We start from the raw sequence: 15,568 nt of genomic DNA on the forward strand, positions 1-15,568 counted from the left end.
GGCTCCTTCTAAGGGCTGAACGCCTGGGCAGATATGTACAGGGTGGGCCTTAAGTATGGATACACCCAGACAAAATGGAAGTGGTTGCTGATATCACCTTACTGTTTGTGGCATATTAGTACATGGGAGGGGGAAAATATTTGAGGCCGGGTGACGTTATTTGCAAAGCCGCCATTTTGGATGGATGCCTTACCCATGGTTTTGGATGACTTTCCAAAACCATGAGAAAACATGACACCACACCATACTATCACATGATGAGATGAGCTAGAGCCATAAGCACCAGGTATGACCTGTAACATACAACGGACACCTTCCTGATCGGACATATTGATGAGCTATCTTTTGGATAAGTGGCACCATTTTGCTTTCTCCTCCCCCCCTTCCCCATATGTTTTTGTTTTTAGCCCCACGGATACTCGCACTTTATTTTCCACCCAGTTTTTCCTTGCCAAATACCAGTGGGCTTGGCCGCCTTCTAGCCCTGGAACACGACGGCCACATCAGGTTCTACAATGTCAAAAATTGCAAAAACAACTTTTTCATCCACTTTTCCTCCTGGACAATGGATAAAACATTGCAGGAAGCCGCCATTTGTTTTCCTGCCGTGCGGCTCAGAGCTCAGTGAAAAGGACTGAAAAAAAAGTGATTTATGTAATATTGTTCCCAGAGGTTTGGAAAGAAAACACATCATTAGTGAGACACTTTCCACCCACAGACGTCCCCGACCTCCGAGCATCTGCTTCTGGAGTTTGGGCCTTGTCTCCACACGTGATTCCTGAAGGATAATTGCCCGGCTCAGAACATTACGAATAAAACCACATCAGTTCCCGGGTTACGAGCGGCCGGGGTTTATGTCTCCGTTATTGTAACCTTTCATGTTTAATTACAAAGAGCAAAGTAACCAATGACAACCAATCAGAACTCAGCACGCCGCGGGCTAGTGTTGTCAGATCGACAAACGCTGATATCTGATTGGTTGTAATGGATTATTAAGTCTTTGCACCTTGTATCCATTCAGTAGTCATTCATGGTTATGGCCGGGGCAAAACTGGGCAAAAACTGCGACATTTTACATTCAGTGCAAAGGGATTCTAGCGAATCCATGCACTGCGGAAAAAAAATGACTGTGCCAGCAGAGTAGTGAGCGCAGCTCTGGAGTATAATACAGGATAAGTAATGTAATGTATGTACACAGTGACTGTACCAGCAGAATAGTGAGCGCAGCTCTGGAGTATAATACAGGATAAGTAATGTAATGTATGTACACAGTGACTGCACCAGCAGAATAGTGAGCGCAGCTCTGGAGTATAATACAGGATAAGTAATGTAATGTATGTACACAGTGACTGCACCAGCAGAATAGTGAGCGCAGCTCTGGAGTATAATACAGGATAAGTAATGTAATGTATGTACACAGTGACTGCACCAGCAGAATAGTGAGCGCAGCTCTGGAGTATAATACAGGATAAGTAATGTAATGTATGTACACAGTGACTGCACCAGCAGAATAGTGAGCGCAGCTCTGGAGTATAATACAGGATAAGTAATGTATGTACACAGTGACTGTACCAGCAGAATAGTGAGCGCAGCTCTGGAGTATAATACAGGATGTAACTCAGGATCAGTACAGGATAAGCAATGTAATGTATGTACAGGTTAATCTATCCTTTTACATAGATTCGAGCCAGATAAATACAGTGATGTTTATACCCAGACAAGGTCTGTTACCTGTTCCCAGGGGCCACGGAAGAGGCACAGGGATCGCCACATTCCTGGCTTTGATGGGAGCTGGCACAGGTGTTGAGCTTGAGTGGGAACCAGTTAAATACCTCATTACAAGAGACAGAAAGATGGTTAAAGTGACGCTCCAGTCCGGGCATGCAGCTCTGCAGGGGGGTATTCTGCACATAACAGCACATTGTATGTAGGCTGTTTCTCAATGTAGTTTTCACAACATTAGAGCCCCACAGGACAAATGGTGGACCTAGAAGACATGGTGGATAGACAGGAATGGAGCCGAAACAGTTACGTTGTGCTAGTCTTGCAGGGTACATGGGACCCCCGTTCTTGTGATTGGTGGAAGTCCCAGAAGTCGGACTCCACTGATCAGACAAATTTTGTCTGCCCTAAGGATAGAGATAACTTGTTACTACTGCAATACTGCTTTAAGGACACAGGGATAAATGAATGTGGCAATCACTAGTGCCAAAGCATGTGACACATGGTGCCCGAGGCTGGCAAAGCCCGTGATCTGTTATGTCAGCCATCTTTGTGTTGGATTTACTGAAGACATGCCTGTAATTTACTGACATGGTGACTACTAAGTAACGGTCTCCTCCCTCATGTCATCTGTAGCCCCATTGATGAAACAATTGCTGGTCTTGTATGAGGGAGGTGAGACCTGTCTACCCAGCCACATAAATACGTCTTGTTTGTCTCGGCTCCTTCCACCTCCTGAAGTCACAGCGCACACAAGCCAGACCCTTACTCTATTCAGAGACACAAACAGCTCCTTGTGCCATGGTGGCTGAATATTACTTTTCTCTCCAACAAATTATCAAAGAGTTACACTAGAAGGTGAATGCGGCAAAGTATTCTGTGTATGGGGGGGCTGCATTCGTTTCGGAGGTTCCCTTTGTCATTGATCTTCACTTATATGGAGATGCACAGACACAATATAATAATATTTCAATGGCATGTTATAATACATGTAATACCCTCGGATGGTCCTGACGTCTTTGCTGCTCCGGTGGTTGCGACCCTGCGGTGCGGAGAACAGGATCTCAGTAAAGTCTCTCCTGCCGCTGCTATATTGGGACACAAAATCTATTAATGGCACCTAAATGAGCCCTTTGTCATTGAGCGGTGCATGCCCGGACTCTGCCCTTACAGCCTTATAGTCCACTATAGCACTGGCCTGTAATGTGTGGCTATAACTAGTGTGAAACTACAACTCCCAGCAAGTTCTACTACTGCAGGTGATAACATTGTAAAGCCATTAACTTTTGCAGGCTATGCCTGGTATTACAATATTCAAGGGAACGATGGAGAAATGCAATATCAGATGCGACCTACAGGATACGGGATGAATGTGTAGCCGCTGGGGGTCCCAGTAGTCAGATCCCCAGTTATTACAGAATAGGGTCCTGCAAGTTTCCCAAAGTGCCCTTGAAAATGGAGCTCTGGTGCACACACTTTTCTGGCACTCCATTCAATTCTATGAGACTTCTGGCATAGTCCCCGGTCCCCTGATTTCTGGGGGTCCTATCAGCGATCACAGATTTATCCCCTATTCACAGGAATGTAAAGATAGTGGGAATCCCCCGCTAATAAGTGATATACAATGGGACAGAAAATCACCTGCTGTTGTATCTAATAGTATGAAAATAAAGTTTAATGACGTCACTGATGACACCATCAGGTATGACATCAAAAGTCATAGATAAGGGTATAAAGAGTCAGGGGCTTAACGTAACAACACAGTTTGGACATTTACACTGGTGGCAGAGGGAGCAGCTATACCAGACCCCATTACTGTTCCAATAACATTATAACCCAGGCATAGTTTGGATTATCCATTGTCAGATTAAAGGTCCAGATTACATCATCCCATAACCCCGTCATCCGAAATAGAACAGTCCTAAAAGTAGACCAGCTCTGATGTGAGTGACACTATAGAAAAGGATAGATATAGGGACAAAAAAATCAGAGACGAATGCCAAACACTATGAAAATAAAGTTTAATGATGTCACTTATGACATCATAGGTAGATTTTAGAGACACTAGATATGAGTATAGGGAGCTAGGGTTTTAAAGTAACTGCACACTTTGGACAATTCCACCCGTTGGTGTAGGAAGGGGCACTAGCAGACCCCATTACTGTTCCATTCACTTTATAAACTGGGGTAGTGCTGGATGATCCAGTGCCAGATTATTGGATACTGTATCCCGTCCTCCTAAATATAACAGTTCTAAAAGTAGACACTATAGAATTAGCATATGATAGGAAGCGCATTGTTCATAGAGTCTGACTACACGTGCTGCTCCACGATCATCAGAAAGAACGCGCTGGCACTGAGCGAGCGAGTTCCAGGGAAAGCCTTATACTTCCCATCGTATGGATGCCATGAACAATCATATCCCTGTTCTGCAGCCATTGCAGCTGTAGTAACGTTCAGCCAGGCTACATATTTGTACTGTAACATAATTTTCCTGATATTACTTCATTATAATGTTATTATGGCCAGATCGGGATTAGATGGGAAGAATGTTCTAGGTTCGGACACATCTAGTCATGGGGTTGGCAGCTTCAACCTATCCAGCTGCTGCTGGACTCTATCTGCCATAATGGTCGGCCAGCGGAGGGATGGCTTAAAGGGGCACACAGGCAACCTTTTACTAGTTTTCACTGTAACCTGCGAGACTCCGGTTGCTTTTTCATCACCTCCAGATACAAGGACATGATGTGTACAGATCAGTCAGAGCGGGAGCTTTTACTATTTACATGCTGTCATCAAGAAACATGGCGGTAGTGACAGCTCTATGGAAAGATGGTCCCACCCCATGTAATTCTCCTATAGCGGTGTTCTATTATTTCTAATATATCTTTAAGTATTTGCTCCTTAGGATAGGTCATCCATATGTGATTGGTGGGGGTCTGACACCCGGCACCTCCCCATCACACTAGTGTTGCAGGTTCTTAGCTGCTTACCAAGAACAGCGCCGTACATCATATAGTGGCTGTTCTAGGTATTGCAATTGAATCTCATTCATTTCTATAGGACCGAGATGCTAACAGGCCATGTGACTCATGAATAGGGGAGTAATATGAGGGGGTGCAAAGGATGCAGCTGCACCCAGGCCCAGGAGCCTTAGAGAGCCCCATAAGGTGTCTTCAGTACTATAAATGATACATCATACGAGGACCGGGACAGATATTACTCCGAGCCCAGGGGCTTCATGTTATACCTTTACTCATGAAAATGACATCACAGTCCTGTGAAGCGGAAGCAGCTGCTTTAATCTGATCGGAGGATATGTCAGATGCCGACCAATCTGATACAGACAACCTATCCTCTGTCCCACCGAGTATTGAAGACATTTTTCCATCTGGCCAGTTCCTTCTCATTGCTATAGATCTGACAGATGAAATCGCCAGTGATCGCTATAATGGCTTGGTGGGAGTGGCTGTAAGTAGTTATACTGCAGTGGCCACTACAGGAGAAATGTGGTATTACATAGTGTCCAAGCTACCATGTAATGCATGGTTCAGCTGAGTCCTCCAGAGCAGGAGACACTCTTTACATTAGCTCTATCCTCTGTATAACCGATGATTTATATATATGTAGAGTTTCTATACTGCATCCGATATGTCATAATGGAAAGTTAAAAAATAAATTGACTTGTAGGAGGCGGCCTGATCAGACGCATAAAATTATGCAACTCTATATTTTTTTTCAAAATTGAAAGTATTGACTAAAAAGCATCTTCTATGTCAGAGCGTAACAAGCAGCCGAGATGTGAAGTGCTCCGGGAGTTGTGAATATTCAGCCGCTGATATAATCTGTTGTGGGTCGGCTAAAAGCGCAAAAGAAGCCGACAGGAAATCACCATTCAGGCTTATTATTTCACATAACAGTAACAAAAGATGTTATTAAAAGATAAGCAGCCAGAGGCCGGGATACGCCGGAGACCTGCATTGTGCTCTCCTAGCCCTGCACCATGAGAGACGAAAGACGCGGGATGTGTGCCAGGGTACTGATGGAGGAAATGGAGCTCTGCAAGCAAAACATTAACCCCTTCGCTGCCCATAGCCGCCAGGTCACAACATGTCACTGTGGATGTTATATTCTAACTAGGGCCTTGTATATTATAACTATGGCCATGCCTGAGATCCCCCAAAACCCCTCCGCCATATAGGAAGTCCCCAGTATTATCAATAGCCCATGGTAGGTGAGGGCCATTGTTCAGACTGTGCATTGGGGTACAGGAGCCTTGAATCAGGCCACTAACTTATGAGTTCATAGTCTCAAGCAGTGATATCCAATTTTTTGGCTCATTAGATATGGTATGAAACTACAAATCCCATCTGGAAACCGAACAGTAAGTGTTCAATTCCCCTGCAGCGCCACCACAGGAGAAAAGAAGTATTACACTGTTCCTACTGTTGGTTGAGCAGTGCATGGATGCGCTAGGTCCTCCAGAATAAGAGACACTCTTTGTAGCAGGTCAAAGGGGTTGTCGATCACTGATTTACAGGATTCCATGGAGTATAAGATCAAATAAGGAAGGAAAGCAAATTTGGGGTTAAATCCTAAAATTAGAATTATTTTTTATTTGTCCATTTTGTAAATCTGGTCATTGAGTGTCCTTGTATAGGAACCTCAACAATCACCTGTGATCGGCAAGGAACCTAACAGAAAGTGTGCAGCGCCACCACAGGGGAAATGAAGCACTACACAGTGTCCACTCTAATGAACAGGTTGTCTGAGTAATACATGGGCGTGTCGGGTCCTCCAGAGTGAGAGATGCTCTTTGTAGTCCTGAGGAAGGTCCTGAATAAAGGATTCCTATTAGAAAGCCCTAACAGGGTATCTAGAAATGGGTTTTCCAAACTAGACATCCCCTTTAAGGAAAAATGAAGTCAACTACCAGTCCGCTACCATGGTGTATAAATCCGTAGCTAATAAAACCACTGCCATAAAGGGTTACAGGGAAGTCATGAAACCTGTCCACTGTGAGTCAGATCGTGGGAGCCCTGGCGGGCCCTGCTGCTCTCCGCTCAGAGGGATTTCCCAGCTGGAATGTGGGAGTGATGACTCTGGAAAGTACAATAACTGACAGGATCAGAATTCTTCCTCTGGAATAATTAGATGGAAATTGCAACAAAAAGCAAATTGGCCTGGCAGGGTGATGGCACAGGAATTCTGACATGGGGAAGATAAGGGGCCGGTGCTCTGAGGCCCGGCCTGGGGAGATGCGGATATTATATATACACACATTCTGGCGGGGTGTCACTGGGTCTCTCTACGTGTGTATTTTGGGACAGACAGGAATGGACAGGGTTTGCATTTATTTTTAAGAGACGGTTTTAGAAAGTATTCAGATGTTTTTCGGGATGCGTCATGGCAGAGGCTATAATGGGACGGAGCAGGTGTGCGGTGGTGGGGGACGGAAGAGATGGAAATTAATATAGGTTAGTGATTTGACAAAGGCGAAACATTATAATATATGTTATTTGGAGACAGCGTCATGTTCCTTGTAAATAGCGGTGGGTGTGGACCCATTGTGACACCTAACTTAAGTGGCAACCCAATTTTCACCCATTAATCTCTACAAAGGGATCTGGGTTTAGGTGCTCGGAGCAGATTGGAGTTATCCCATTAAGTGACAGCTTATCCAGAGCGAGTGACACTGATACCAAAAACAGAGGGATCAGGAAAGAGTGGAATCTGGGTATAGGCCGAGGTCAGGACTGGCAAAGTTTATGCATGGTCAGAGGTCAGGCAAAATGTCAGGGTGGGCAGCACAGATTTGGAGTAGTACAGTTTAGGATAGCAGACAAAGACATGGTCAAGTAGCAAGCTGAGGTCAAGCACAGGGCTCAGCACATAATATAACCCTTGACCCTTAGGGGCCCAGATGAGTGTGAGGCAGATCTATACAGGCAGGGATAAGCTGGGATTGGTTATGGCCATATATTGTGGTGTACACACTGGCACTTTAACTGAGAGTATGGGCAGAAATGTGCACCCTATATAGGAGTCTGGTGCAACAGAAGAGGATGAACTAGAATGGCAACAAGGAGGAGGAGTATGGCAGGACCAGTATTGTCAGCCAGCAGCTGTGGTCGCTACCAACCGATTCTTCCTGCTGGTCTTGCTTACTTGCTAATCCTACCGCACTTATACTCCTCCCATCAGCGTCACCATTCATCACCTTCCTCTATAAATTTTCAGAAGCCTCCTCAGTCGCCATAAAATCCTTCTAGTGTAAAACCATACCGACCTAATACCGCTCACAATTTACTACAATTGTATCATGCATATTAATACAACCATGTGACCTGGTGCATTTATTTGCAGTGCTAGCGGTTGGCGTATTTTCCCAGAATCCCGATCAGCCACATGGATGTTCTCAAGGCAGCTGCTATCCTGCCACCGGGGACCTTCTCGTAGGCCGGGCAAATAAACTGAAGGCCACGTCAACCTGTGGACTGCACAGAGCACAACCCTATTGTATCGTGAGTCATCTTCAGGTAGGTGAAGCCAAAAGGCTGAGAAAACAAAATGTGCAAATCATTAAGAAGAGGCGAAAAAGCCAAAAAATTGTTGATTGCTTTATACGCCATGTCACGCTTCTATGTCATGCACATTCCAGGGGCTCTTTGGTTTTTAAAGGAGGTCTGATCAATAGGACGTAAGGACATCATAGTGGAAGGTGGAGAACAAGAACACTCAAAGAACATGGATTACACTCAACCAACTACTTGGTCAGCATGTAATACTAAATACTACAGGGGCCTTTAGGAAAGAGGTTGTCTACATAGGGCTGCTCTATTTGCAATGTATAGATCTTATGATGAAACGTTTGTAAAGAAGATCTTATCATTTCACTCATATGACCCACTGGAGGGGATCCTGGTGGTCTAGAGTAGTGGACAGGTTCATGCCAGCTTCCATGGTGGTCTAGAATAGTGTACCAGTCATGCCAGCTTCCCTGATGGTCTAAAGCCATTGGCAGGATCATGCTAGCTCTCTCATGCTGGTCTAGACTAGTGTATAGGTCCATGCCAGCTTCCCTGGTGGTTTAGAGTAGTGGACATGTTTATGCTAGCTTCCCTAGTGGTCTACAGTTGTGTCCGGGTTCATGCCAGCGTCTCTTGTGATCCAGAATAATGTACAGGTTCTTGTTCGCTTCCCAGGTGGTCTAGACCAGTGGACTGGCTCATTTCAGGTTCCCTGGTGGTCAAGACCAGTGGACTGGCTCATTCCAGGTTCCCTGGTGGTCTCGGCCAATGGACTGGCTCATTCCAGGTTCCCTGGTGGTCTCGGCCAGTGGACTGGCTCATTCCAGGTTCCCTGGTGGTCTAGACCAGTGGACTGGCTCATTTCAGGTTCCCTGGTGGTCTAGGCCAGTGGACTGGCTCATTCCAGGTTCCCTGGTGGTCTAGACCAGTGAACTGGCTCATCTCAGGTTCCCTGGTGGTCTAGGCCAGTGGACTGGCTCATTTCAGGTTCCCTGGTGGTCTAAAGTAGTGGACTGGTTCTTACCAGCTTTCCTTGTGGTCTAGACCAGGGGATGAGTATATGCCACCTTCTCCGATGTTTTAGGGTACTGGATGAGTTCCTTGCTGTCTAGAATAGTGGACAGGTTAACGCCAGCTCTTCTGGTGGTTTAGATTAGTGGACAGGTTAATGCAATTTTCCCCTGTGCTCCATGTTAGTCGGTTCTTGCATATTTGCTTTTATGGCAGTCTGGTGTAGTAGATGCTTCAATAAAGCCTCCCCGGTGGTCTAGTGTAGAGGATGTGTTATCAGCTTCCTCCATAGTCTATTATAATGGGCATGTTATTATCTACTTCCCTGGTGGTCTAGGTTAGTGAAGGGGTAGATACGAGGTGTCCAGTGGTTTAGTTGCCTCCCTAGTCTACAACAACATCTCCTGTATCTTGTTTCTGATAGAAATCTCAATGTGATGTGTTTATTGCCTTCACAATTACACTCTCTGCTTTTGGAAGAGCTGCACAGTTCTCCATATGATTGGGCAGAGCGCCTTATAACCGCTATGCCCAATCACAATTAAAAGGCCAGCGCCTAGGGATGTGTGACATGAGCATATAATGTTGCATTATGGGATAATAATCATAAATCTGATCACCTGAGACATAAATAAATGGACATTATATTCACCAGGATGAAAAGAAGTGTTTTGTCTGTGATTCGCGGAGACCTTACAATCGGCTGACCAATCCCATCAGTCATCGCATCGAAAATGTTGTGACAACATTTGCTGAAGACAGGAAGAAGGCCTGGTGGCAATCCGAGAACGGTAATCTAACCAGTGCTCTCCTCCAGCGCATGCTGAAATACTCTGTGTTGCTGTGAGTCATGACTGTGATCTTGTTACCATTGTCATATACCAGACATTTCACTACATCTCATTAGATGACAATTCTCTGCCTCCCGACAAGAACAACACACTGCACTCAAAAATACTCTGTGCTGCTGACCATCTCTATAGTCTTAATGAAGACAGGGAACTCAGGACTATGGATCGAACCGTGGTGATCCCGTAACATAAAATTGTACATCCTGTATATAGGAAGGGACTGAGCTGCAGTACCAGGAGCCGTCACAATCAAATGTATGGCGCTGTGCTCGGTGAATAACAAAGGGAATGTTGGTGCAACCCTTTCATATAGCTGATCAGTGACGGTCCTGGGAGTTGGACCCCCACAAATTAGATCAGTGTTACTACTTGGAGCATCCTACGAAATAATGCCCACTGGGGGGCATTATATAATGTCTGGGGGGCCACTAGGGAGCATTATAAAGTGTGTGGCAGACAATGGGGAGCATCATACTGTGTGCTGCGCACACCAGAGTCATTCACGTCCTGAAAATCCATATATTTGAGGCGGAGCTCCCCTTTACATGAGCCCCATCCCATCCTATAAACCGTCTCTATGGTTCGTAGACACTTGGCTAGCCATTACAGAGCTCCTGTAGTCACCCCTCTGTGTGTGGCGGCATCTGTTGGGGACATTACCCACAATGCTCGGTGTCAGACAATCCGGCTAAGCTCCGTCTCCTCTTCTTTCCTTCCTTTTCCTCATTAAGGTCCTTTAATTTAATTACAGATATTCTTCTCTGGGATTAAAGTTGTAAAAGAGAAAAAAGGAGGCAAAGTCTTTGAGGATTTCGGCAGCTTATCCCGGGAGCTTTTTATCTGCAGCCCTATTAAAATTCCTTTATTTTATTCTGAGCAGTTTACTTCCCCCCGGAGCTCAGGGGAGGGGTCAGCAGGAGGGAGGAAAAGATCCAGCTTTCCACAGGAAACCCTGACTCATATGTCCGATCTTCACGGCACATTGTCATAGGATCTGCACAGCTCAATCCTCAAGAGGCCAAAAATCCTACTTATTAGTCATGGCATATCTGGTTCTGGAAAAGCTGGGTGAATAGGGCCAAAATTGATCATTGTTATCCAGCTTTTTTAGAATCCAGAAAGGCAAATGTTTAGTGACTAAGCAGAGAAGTGTCATAATAGGAGACGCATCAAGTAATAAGTCACAAATAAAAGACGGGGTGACAATCACTTGGGCAGAGTGTAGAGTGTGCCAGGACTAGCGGGCCAGACTGTGCCCCCATGAGTAGTTCCAGGCTGGCCTCTAACTATGCCATAGTGCCCTATATACAATGCAAGCACATAAAACTAAGAAAGAGTGACTCCGAAACACAGCACCCACTAAAGAATAACCCCATCAACAGTGGCAGCCACCATTTGCTCTTAGAAATATACAGTGCCCATACAGATTTGCTTTACTGGAAGAATTAGTGCTAGTTCACACGGGGACATGGAGGAGGATTTGGACAGTAGAATCCAACATCATAATCCTCCTTCATACGATGTTACTAACCTATCTATCTGCAGGGCTGGGGTGATATGCTGGGTCTGGTGACACTAACCTATCTATCTGCAGGGCTGGGGTGATATGCTGGTTCTGGTGACACTAACCTATCTATCTGCAGGGCTGGGGTGATATGCTGGGTCTGGTGACAGTAACCTATCTATCTGCAGGGCTGGGGTGATATACTGGTTCTGGTGACAGTAACCTATCTATCTGCAGGGCTGGGGTGATATGCTGGGTCTGGTGACAGTAACCTATCTATCTGCAGGGCTGGGGTGATATGCTGGGTCTGGTGACAGTAACCTATCTATCTGCAGGGCTGGAGTGATATGCTGGTTCTGGTGACACTAACCTATCTATCTGCAGGGCTGGGGTGATATGCTGGTTCTGGTGACAGTAACCTATCTATCTGCAGGGCTGGGGTGATATGCTGGGTCTGGTGACAGTAACCTATCTATCTGCAGGGCTGGGGTGATATGCTGGGTCTGGTGACAGTAACCTATCTATCTGCAGGGCTGTGGTGATATGCTGGGTCTGGTGACAGTAACCTATCTATCTGCAGGGCTGGGGTGATATGCTGGTTCTGGTGGCAGTAACCTATCTATCTGCAGGGCTGGGGTGATATGCTGGTTCTGGTGGCAGTAACCTATCTATCTGCAGGGCTGGGGGGATATGCTGGTTCTGGTAACACTAACCTATCTATCTGCCGGGCTGGGGGGGATATGCTGGTCTGGTAACACTAACCTATCTATCTGCAGGGCTGGGGTGATATGCTGGTTCTGGTGACACTAACCTATCTATCTGCAGGACTGGGGTGATATGCTGATCCTGGTGACAGTAACCTATCTATCTGCAGGGCTGGGGTGATATGCTGGGTCTGGTGACAGTAACCTATCTATCTGCAGGGCTGGGGTGATATGCTGGTTCTGGTGACACTAACCTATCTATCTGCAGGGCTGGGGTGATATGCTGGTTCTGGTGACAGTAACCTACCTATCTGCAGGGCTGGGGTGATATACTGGGTCTGGTGACTGTAACCTATCTATCTGCAGGGCTGGGGTGATATGCTGGTTCTGGTGACTGTAACCTATCTATCTGCAGGGCTGGGGTGATATACTGGGTCTGGTGACAGTAACCTATCTATCTGCAGGGCTGGGGTGATATGCTGGTTCTGGTGGCAGTAACCTATCTATCTGCAGGGCTGGGGTGATATGCTGGTTCTGGTGACACTAACCTATCTATCTGCAGGGCTGGGGTGATATGCTGGTTCTGGTGACAGTAACCTACCTATCTGCAGGGCTGGGGTGATATACTGGGTCTGGTGACAGTAACCTATCTATCTGCAGGGCTGGGGTGATATGCTGGTTCTGGTGACACTAACCTATCTGCAGGGCTGGGGTGATATACTGGTTCTGGTGACAGTAACCTATCTATCTGCAGGGCTGGGGTGATATGCTGGTCCTGGTGACAGTAACCTTGACAGGATAGATCTAACACTTATGTTTGGCTTTTCACCAAGTAGAAAGTTCAAGTAGAGAAAATCTTGTTATTACATGTGTGGGGGGAACAGGTGGGAGATAACAGGATGTCTCGGCTCAGAATCCGATGCCAGCACATTGGCGGTTCTGCATGCCACTACTGTATGTACAGCTGTCGCCCCCTTCACATGTAAGGAGTCGCCCAGTGAATGTCTGGCATCTGATGTATCAAAGAAAATATGTCATTATATTAATGAGGCAACGTCAACATCAGATACAATCGGTCCTCGGGCTGGAATAGAGCAGTAGGGCCCCTCCTTGACCAGGGGTGATCGTGCACCTTTGCTACGGGCCCCTGTCCCCTATGTAGACCTATAGTAACTCTTCCCTGGCAGTCACATTTTCTGCCACATTTACCGTCTTCTACATCCAGACTCATTAATATCCTAAGAGGGTCTAAGCCGCTCCCGACTCCACTGAAGTCCATCCAGGAGAATATTGAGATCAGATACTTAATCTGTGTTTTTCATTCCTTCATTATTATCCATTCGGCTTCAAAGAGGAAACACTTTGATGTATTTTGTTATTTCCAGTGGAATTCTGAGATCTGGGCACTGGCATGGGGCAGCGACATGTGCCAACCCAGAGCGCACTGTACATAAAGGCATGCAAAGAGGAGGGGGCTGTAGGAAAGATTAAATGGACCCCCAGTAGGGTGTGGGATTATACCACCCCGGTCAAAAGGGCCTAGTGGTTACTACCCCCTCCATTCCTGTGCCAACTCCCCTCCCCTTGTTTGCTAAAATTGCAGTTCCTCTGGAGTCTTATACAAGTTCTCGCCAAGGAACAAGACCACCCCGAGCTAGACCTCCTTTAGTCAAAGACCCCATAGCCGCCACATCATCTCCTCTATGCTACGTAGGACCTATTGGCTCCTAAGATTCTAAATATATCAGTAAATGCAAGTTCCTGAGTGACAACAAATATGGCGGCCATGGTCCCACGGCAGGGGCGTACCTATAGGGGGTGCAGAGGTAGCGATCAATACCAAGTCCTGATACCTCAGGAGGCCCAAAGTCCTCTCTACAACATAAGAAGGTACCAGTATTATAGATCACAAGCCGTACAATTATACTCGACTTTCATGGCAGCATAAACTTGTCATTTATTCCCTTAAAGGGATTTTCTGGACAAGAAATAGTGATAAGGATAAGCCATCACTAAGAGACGGGTAGAGGCCTGACACCTGGCCCTCACATCGATTGGCTGTTCTCAGAAATGTATATATAGAGAATGGAGCAGGAAGCAGACAGCGCCGTTCTCTGTGTAGTGGCAGTATGAAGTCATTGCAGCTTAGCTTCCATTTAGGTGAATGGTAACTGATCCGCAGTACCTGGTTTGGCCACTACACAGAGAACAGAGCTGTCTGCTTCCTGCTCCTTTCTATACGTATCAGCTGCAGAGAACAGCAGATTCATGGGGGTTCTGTGTGATGGTCCTTGACTATTATATATGCCCATCATGTCTTCTCCTTCCATATAGGGGTCTCTGATGTCAGTATACAGCTGGACCTGGAGGCCGAGTTTCACTTCACTCATCTCATCATGACTTTCAAGGTAAGTACAATGTCAATGACTTTATGAGCAGGGCCCTCACCAATCCTGACCAATCCCATAGGCTTGATGTAACATCAATGGATTTCCTTTAGTATCAAATCTATCACATTTGTGATTTTTTTTTGCCTTAGACTTTCAGACCGGCGGCCATGTTGGTGGAGCGATCGGCTGATTTTGGGCGGAGTTGGCAGGTCTACAGATACTTTGCTTATGACTGCGCCTCCGTCTTCCCGACTATTTCACGCAACATCCAAAGAAAGGTGGACGACGTGATCTGTGAATCTCGGTATTCTGAAATTGAGCCATCCACTGAAGGAGAGGTGAGAGCTGGGAGGGAGGGGAGCGCCGCGGTATAATATGGCGCCATATAGGTAAAACATGTATTATGGCTCAGCTCAACCTCCAAGTGGTACCGAGCCCTGATACCACACCTATAAACTCATAGGGCACTACTGTACCCCTACCTTGTTTCTAGGAATACAAAACCCCTCCTAAGTTGTGATAAGGAGCACCATATGGCGGCACACAGGGATCTGCAGCACAATGGCTCAGTGTAAAGTCTAGTGTGTGTTTCTGTATATAATCCCCTTCTCCCTCTGTCTTTAGGTGATATTCAGAGTTCTAGATCCAGCCATTCACATCAGGGACCCGTACAGTCCTCGTATTCAGAGTAAGTAGCCTGCTACTGTATTATGGCACCATACAACATCTCAGATATCATCATAGACTTCTGAGGGTCCCGACTGTACAGAAAGCCTAAGGGGCCCATAAGATTTGTAAATATTCTGTGTGACTTGTATTGTATTTTACTCCAGAGCTGCATTCAAAATTCTGCATG

General features: G+C 46.1%; 1 protein-coding gene across 3 annotated transcripts in view; it reads left to right on the forward strand.

The window, feature by feature from the left end:
- Positions 1-15,568, forward strand: part of LOC142218208 (laminin subunit beta-2-like) — a 44,773-nt gene that overhangs the window by 5,523 nt on the left and 23,682 nt on the right. For all 3 annotated transcript variants that reach the window (XM_075286752.1, XM_075286753.1, XM_075286754.1), the window contains exons 3-7: positions 8,089-8,261; positions 9,919-10,054; positions 14,657-14,730; positions 14,862-15,050; positions 15,337-15,400. In XM_075286752.1, coding sequence (XP_075142853.1) covers positions 8,089-8,261; positions 9,919-10,054; positions 14,657-14,730; positions 14,862-15,050; positions 15,337-15,400 — 636 coding nt within the window. The remainder of the gene's footprint in view (positions 1-8,088; positions 8,262-9,918; positions 10,055-14,656; positions 14,731-14,861; positions 15,051-15,336; positions 15,401-15,568) is intronic.

Source organism: Leptodactylus fuscus, chromosome 9 (assembly GCF_031893055.1).
Source record: "Leptodactylus fuscus isolate aLepFus1 chromosome 9, aLepFus1.hap2, whole genome shotgun sequence".
Lineage (NCBI taxonomy): Eukaryota > Metazoa > Chordata > Amphibia > Anura > Leptodactylidae > Leptodactylus > Leptodactylus fuscus.